We start from the raw sequence: 7,554 nt of genomic DNA, 5'->3' as shown, positions 1-7,554 counted from the left end.
GAACAAGGGTTGTTGCCCCTTTTGATATTGCCAGAATCAGCAACCACTCCGGTGGTTTCTTTGACAACAATCAAGAAAAAAAAGGAAGAGAGAAAGAGAGAAATAAAGAGAGAGAGAGAGAGAGAAGGGGGGGACTCTGTGCGTAGTATTTCATTTTTTTAAAATAAAAGAAAAACATCATAATGGTCCCTCTGGTAGTGAAATGACAAAAATACCCTTCAGTTAACAGACAAAACTTAACAGAGTTAGCAATAAGAACCAATCGTCAAAAGTTTTGAAAACACAAGGACCATCTATGAGGTTTTTAAACCACGGGGACTAAACTTCAGATTTTGGGTAAACACATGAACCATTTATGATGTTTTGTCAAAAGAAAATTGTAGTGGACTCAAATACGAATATGTGTATATAAATATCGTTAAATCTGAGATCGTATGAGAAAGTTATGACGTTCAAAATATAAGACCTAAGTCAAGCCACAACACATAAGCAACCAAGCAGCCAAGGCTGCGGTGATCATAAGCATCAACAATCACAAACACCTTAGTAATGATTGTTACATATAAGATGTCATGTGAAAAAACTAAATAAACCGATCATAAGTACTAAATATGTACAAAAACAACAATGATTTATTTTGCAACACAAAAAATATGAAAGACTAAATATGCAAAAAAAATATTAAAGACTAAATGTCTACAAAGTGAGAAAATATATTATCCTATTAAGTTATATTTTTCCGGCTTACCTGGAGTAACCGATCATAAGAATTGAATATATACATTTTAAATTAGTTGAAGGGGTAAATGTGTACGAAAAAAATTCAAAGATTAAATATATATATATATATATATAAATTGAAAAATATATTATTATTTTAAGTCATTGTCCTTTATAACAATAACAACAACAAAGCAACCCCTAAAAATCTCATTGCAATGGTGCGGAATCATAATGCCTCCAAAAGTAGTAAAACAAATAAGTCTCGTTAATAACCTCTGGTATGTACAACCAAAACAATCCAAAATAAAATAAATCATAAGTTTGAATCCTACATGCTTTAATCTTAAGGGGTGTTCGGCTTAACTTTTCACAGTTCAAAAGTTCTTTTTGAAAAAATTACAAAAAATCAGGGTTTCCTGATTTTTCTAAAAAGTGCATTTTCCTTTATAAAAACTCCAAAAGTAACTTTTAAAATTGTTTTGCCAAATATCTTTTGTTTTTTTCTTTTCCAAAAAAGATTTTTAGACTGTAAAAAACTAAGACAAACACCTCTTAAGTTAGCATGTCGTTTAGAAAGTGTTATTAATGCTGTGAGCTCTATAAATTGATATTTATTTGTTTGTTTACCATAACATTAAATATTGCAATCATAGGTCAGGGTCCAAGATAGACCCATAAGAGTTAAAGAGATGGCAACTACACAAAATTAATTAAAGAGTTAGCAAATTGGATGTGAAGTCATTTGGCATTTTCTCTGGGTTAAAAGCGTAAATTCCCATTTTTATATGGTCCTAAAAAAATTGCTTTTTGTAAATCAATATCAAGATTTATTAAGGTCACTAGAACACGTTATTATTAGATCAAAAACACGTAATCGGAAGTTTATTGGTAATCTTTTAACATATTCCAATCCCTTTTTTTGGAACAACAAAATTTATCAAGTCTATCACAATACAAAAAATAATAATAAATAAATAAATAAATAAAAATAAATTAAATTGTAAAATCAACCAACCCAATTAATCCTACATTACGAAAGTCCAAAAAGCCCATCCTTTATTTCATTCGCATCCAAAAATGCATTAAAGATATAAAATTACAAAGAACATAGAACAATATTTTACAAACAAACATCCCAATACCATATTTGAAGAAATATCTTAGTGTCTTCCATTGATTAGACACAATTTTATCTTCTTAAGAGCTCTTTCATAAAGAAAATCCACATTCCTTTAATAATGCCAAATAGTAAAATTGCCCTCAATGATCGAGTACGATAACGACAAATCAAGATGAACGGTCTCAAAAGTGACATAACCTCTAGCCAACCGAAATCTTCCAGTACCACCAACCACCGCCACCTCTCTCACCCTCTCAAACTGCTTGCTAGTCCCTTGCACCTCCAACGTGCTACCACCAAACTCATCATTAGTGAACACAACAGATATCATGACATGTGAGTTGGACCCATCCAACGCAGATGTCACATAAATACCTTGAGCTCGACCCACTTGAGCCGAACCCTGATCCATTGTTACAGTTATCACATCATCAGTACAAAATATCGTCCCAAATTGCTTGAACGACCATGCATCGCCAGAAAACGTGACAGGTTTCATCGTTGCATTAGCTCCACCAAAATAGTCTTGGAAGTAAAGTGTCATGGAGGACAGTTTGAGCTCGCCTAATTCATCGGCTTTCAAAAATGTAAGAATGGATATGACCGAGACGATGATGAAGGGTAGTTTGGTCATTTTTATGATCAGGGTTGCCATTTATGTTGTGTTGTTTATTTTGTAGGATGAAATGAGAAGAATTTATATTATGTTGTTTAATTTAAAACAAGAGAATATGCCAAGATTTGGAATTTGTAGTTTGAAGACATATAATTCGATGTCCCCTATATATTTATCTTACATAAAAGAACTACTTAAACAAGCAAATCAATACAAGAGTCAAAGTATCTTTATTTCACTAATAGGTAAATACAAAAAGAAAAGGTAGATCATAGATGCAACCCTAATAATAATAATCATAATATTGTTCAAACCAAGACAAAAACCCAAACATAGAGGAGAAAACTTGTTGCATATGACATGAAGAAGCTTAAAAAGCAGCATAATAATAATAATAATAATTAATAATATTCATATTCTCCTTTTATCCAACTCATGTATCCTTCTTTCCATTGGCATGAGACAAGCTATCATCAATGGCACGAAGTTGATCTCTAAGATTCTGGTTTTCAGCCAACAAGCGATCATATTCAAGAAGGAATCCTTCAGATTGATGCTTAAGTGCAAGAGAATTGGCTTCTGCAGATTTCACTTCTTTTTCCATTGCTGAATATTTGGTTTCCAGTTTCTTCATTTCTCCCCTCATTCTTATCATTTCTTCATTCAGATGTCTCACTTCATCTGCTCCTTTGTTCTTAAACTCTTCAGCTGCTCGATTTTGTTTCTTTGTGGTTTCCATTGTTTTTCTCAGTATTCGAAGCTCACGAATGTAATGGTGGAGTCGATCTATCATTAGTGATAGGAAAAGCGAGAATCCTGCATTCAAGAATTTATGAAGTAAAAGGTAAAACAGAAGGGCATTTTCGTCTTTTGCACATTGAGTCAAAAACTTTTAGATGCAAAATTTGTGTAAAATGTATGAATCAAGATTAATTTTTCAACAAAAACCAACATTGTGTAACAAAAAACTGAAACAGAATTGATTTTTTAAGGCTGAATGTAAATTCCCTTAACTGTTTTTAAACTTGATTATGATATTTTAGTGTGGAGTAATCAGAATATTTGGAGAAGCGATATAAATGTGTTGCAAGAAAACTGAATTTCAAGAAAGTTTATCTATTATCCCAATTTGATCACTTTGAAACCACAAATAAAAACACCCCCAATTGATTTGGAAACCTAATTCTAAATTAAGTGAGATACGAATATATTTTCTCGAGAATTACAATAGTTTAAAGCAATTGAAACTAAAAGAATGCCAAAATTGATCCACAAAATCGCCCAAAGGGGTGACAAATTGGGAAGATTAAGAGATGGAATAACCAGACAGGAAAAGGAAATTACCCATGAGAGCAGCTTCGAGCATGTGGTAAGCGAGGATGATTTGATCGGTGGGATTATTGACGTCGGCGGGGCGCCTCTGGATTTCCATTACGGTGTAAACGTTGTACATCATCATGATGAAGAAGGTGGCGGCGACGGATTTTACAACCAATGGAGCTCTTCCCCGTTTCGCACGATCTAACCCGATTATCAAAAGCTTTCGGAGTGGGGTTTTGAACAAAAGTAACAGAATCGTCAACATTTCGATGAATAAAACCGCGAAGAACAGGTAAATCATCGTTGTAAATCAAGAATGTATGGAAAAACCAGATGGATGGAACGATCGCCGACAAGGATGATGAAGAGAGAAAGTGTAGGGCGTTTCAAGAAGGGTTGATTTTTGTTATGCCGACTAGCGATCGAACCAAAAGTGGCCTGTTTTTGACTCATGTTTCCTTGATACATATACCATGTTATTAAAATATACGAAATATTTGAATAAAATATTTGTAACTTTAAGCTATGTTGAAAAACAACTATTTTATAATCTATATATATATTTTTTCTTTCTTTCTTTTTCTTTCTCTTAAGAGAAGATAAGTTTGTAGGTTAATTTTTTTAAAAGTTATTTATAATGGTAGAGGTAATTATTTTTTTTTTTTTTTTTCGTTTTGTTCGAACAGATGATTAATAGTATGCGAATATATTTAACAAGTAAAATGTTTAAATTATGAAAAAAATTGTTTAAATATGAACAATTTTTTTTATAAAATTTTTACAATATTTTATGATATTTTTTCTTATAAGTTGTAATATAATATTTTAAACTTTGTTTATGTTTTTTTTTTTTTTAATTTTTTCCAACTTTCATATGATTTTCATACACTTGCTTTTAAACCAAATACGAAAAATAAAATCGAAAAATAATAAAAACAAATACGAAAAATAAAATCGTTATTAAAAATGTGGAAAATAATCATTTGTTCAGATTTATGCAATTTTTATTTTTCTTATACATTTGACCATTTAACTTGTTAAATGTGTTCATATGTTACCATTGTTACCTGAGATAGTCGGTGTTCATTGTAATATGTGAACACATTGACCAAGTTAAATAGTTAAATATGTACAAAAAAGAGAGGTTGTCTAAATATGAACAAAACGAAAAAAATGATTACCCTCATAAGTCCGTTTCCCTAGTTTTTTAAGTATCAACAAATTTATAGAACCTTTTCAAAAAAATTTATTATACTTTTTATTATTATTTAAGTAATTATTATAATAAAAAAACTTATTAATCTCATATGAAAATGTAACATGCGTTTTCCTGGATGGATGGAATTAGTGTTTCAAGGAGTCAAAATATCAACTTTTTTGAAGATATGGAGTCTCACGATGTGACCTTTGAGCGGTCATGGCGTGACATGGGTTTGAAATTGAGTCCAGGATTGATCTCACAACGTGAGGCATAGAGGATCACGACATGAGAATTATTGCAGCCCAAGCCCATGATCTTTTAGGGTTTCTTTTGTATTTAAGCCTCTCTGAGCCATTGTTAGTGTTCATTTTCAGCCTCTAACTCCCTTTCACCGAAGAAAACCCTAACCTTCATTCATTGCATGATTCTTAAGCTTTTTGGAGCTTTTCTTGGCTTGAAGAATAAGAGAAGAAGAATAAGGAAGTGATCTTTTGGTGGAGCTTGCAAGGAATCAACATTATCATCACCTCATATAGTCTCTGGGCCCTTGTAAGTGTAAAAGTTTCCATATTTATTGTTGTATATGGTTAGATATAAGTTTTGCCCCATTTATCTATTTATTAAGCTAGTTTGAAAGAATGGAAACCATAAATTTGGCAACTTTATGGGTTGTAAGGGTCCTTAGAGTGTCATAAAGTTTAGCTCTAATGAACAGTTGGGTTTTGAATCTTTGCATGAAAGTTAGATGGCCTTTTCTACATTTTTGGTCCCAAAGGAGATCGAGACATGTATTGGACATACATGTCCATAAAGCATCGACTTGTAAGTGTATTATAGAGTTATAAGACCTTCTGCAAAGTTAGAGTAAAAGGCTTATGGATTAAGGACTTAAATCATTGGATTTTTGGCTTCAGAATGTGCTTATGATGTGAGACATAGGGTCTTGCAACGTAAGGATTGAATGACCTCATTTTTGCTAACCTTTTAGGGGCTCACGATGTGACAGAATAATGCTCACATTGTGAGGTCAACTTCGATGATTTCCCTTGACTGGGTTGACTAGATTGGGTCGAGACGAGTTGGAATCAGACCGAGTGGACTCTCAAGACGTGACCAAGGTCTGGTCACGAGGATGGTTGGTTGGCATTATGTCCTGTTGAATTTGACTTTAACTATTGACTTTTGGTATGGGTTGACTTTGGTCAATTTGAGGGTTTTGAAGTGTAGACTGGTATGGTACTCTTTATTGTTGTTAGGCGTCATGTAGGATCAGTCTTCGTTGGGTGAGAGTTGTGGTGTTTAGTTGCTACTTGAAAGATGAATCCTCTCACTATACTTGCTTGTATGGTAGTATATGTTGACCACCTGGGTCTTATCAATTGATTGCTATTATATGTAGACGGGGTTGTTGATAACCTATGAGGTATGTTGTTAATCTACAAGGCATGTCGTAAGACTACAGGGAATGCTAATAATCTATACTGAAAACCCATAGATGTTATATTTTGCAATGTATGTGATATGCGGAAGTGCTGATAGATTCAGGCCTATTGTTATATGTTGTGATGTATGAGATATTTGGGAACTCACTAAACTTTGTGCTTAGATATGTTGATTAAACATTTTGCAAGTATTTGTCGGATTGTGAAGGCTTGATTGTACATACACATCAACAACTTTATAATTCAAGATTCCGCATTGTCTTCATTAAAACTTTGATTTTTGAATAATGGTTTTATGAACAAATAATTTTTTTTAATGCAACCTTATTGAAAATGGATGTTATATTATTTTAAAAATAAAAAATTTAACTTGGGTTTTTGGGACGTTTCAAAAAACATACTTTTTATATCATACTGATATTTATTATTTTAAATCATATAATAACTACATAAAATTTTAAATAAAATATATTAAACATGTCTAAAATATTAACTTATAAATATTGATAATGTCATCATCACTGTATAAACTTTAATACTATTAAATAAAATTTAATTGACAAAAAGTATAAAGGGAAAAATATTATTTTTGCATTTATTTGAATTATTAAAAAGATATTAAAGTAATATAATATAGATTTTGAATGTTAAATCAAAGTAAAATAAATTTATTAAAGTGACTAGGGTTTGAAACGTCTGCACGATGCTGCAGAATCTTAATATGTTAAAAACGCATCTCGATATGGATAAGGTTTTGGATAAATTTATGCGCCTTGCGGTGAAAAAGTTCTTTACAAAGTGAATCACAAAAGTATAAAATAAGGTTTTGAAGCAAATAAAATTATGTAAGATGATGCATACAAAATGAAGTTTGAAAATGTATCTTAAACGTGTTAACCATCATTTAAATAAAAAAGTAATATTAATAAAAATGAAAACTATAATAACAAATATATAAAAACAATTATGTAAGGATCAAAATGTAACTTTAAAATACAGTAAGGGATCAAAATTATAACTTAAAATTACCAATAATTTAAGTTTAAAACTATAAAGAATAAAAACCGTTTAATCAAAATTATTTTAGGGTAGAAAATGTAAATAAGAAAAATTTGCCAAAATAAGAATCAAA

At 31.2% G+C, this 7,554-nt stretch overlaps 2 protein-coding genes across 2 annotated transcripts; both read right to left on the bottom strand.

Annotated features, from left to right (window-relative positions):
* Window positions 1–1,955: 1,955 nt before the first annotated feature.
* On the bottom strand, window positions 1,956–2,477 carry LOC145007344 (dirigent protein 22-like). The gene has a single exon (XM_078966299.1). The coding sequence runs from the start codon at window positions 2,475–2,477 to the stop codon at window positions 1,956–1,958; it is 522 nt and encodes a 173-aa protein (XP_078822425.1).
* Window positions 2,478–2,666: 189 nt separating this feature from the next.
* LOC145006282 (uncharacterized) lies at window positions 2,667–4,217 on the bottom strand. Its single transcript, XM_078965374.1, has 2 exons — window positions 3,804–4,217; window positions 2,667–3,275 (listed from the first exon to the last, which is right to left on the bottom strand). Exons 1-2 carry the CDS (start codon window positions 4,078–4,080, stop codon window positions 2,893–2,895), a joined length of 660 nt encoding a protein of 219 aa, XP_078821500.1. The 5' UTR covers window positions 4,081–4,217; the 3' UTR covers window positions 2,667–2,892.
* Window positions 4,218–7,554: the final 3,337 nt, after the last annotated feature.

The sequence above is a fragment of the Lactuca saligna genome, chromosome 7, assembly GCF_052625555.1.
Source record: "Lactuca saligna cultivar CGN05327 chromosome 7, ASM5262555v1, whole genome shotgun sequence".
Classification (NCBI taxonomy): domain Eukaryota; kingdom Viridiplantae; phylum Streptophyta; class Magnoliopsida; order Asterales; family Asteraceae; genus Lactuca; species Lactuca saligna.
This window is presented reverse-complemented; position numbering and strand designations above follow the sequence as displayed.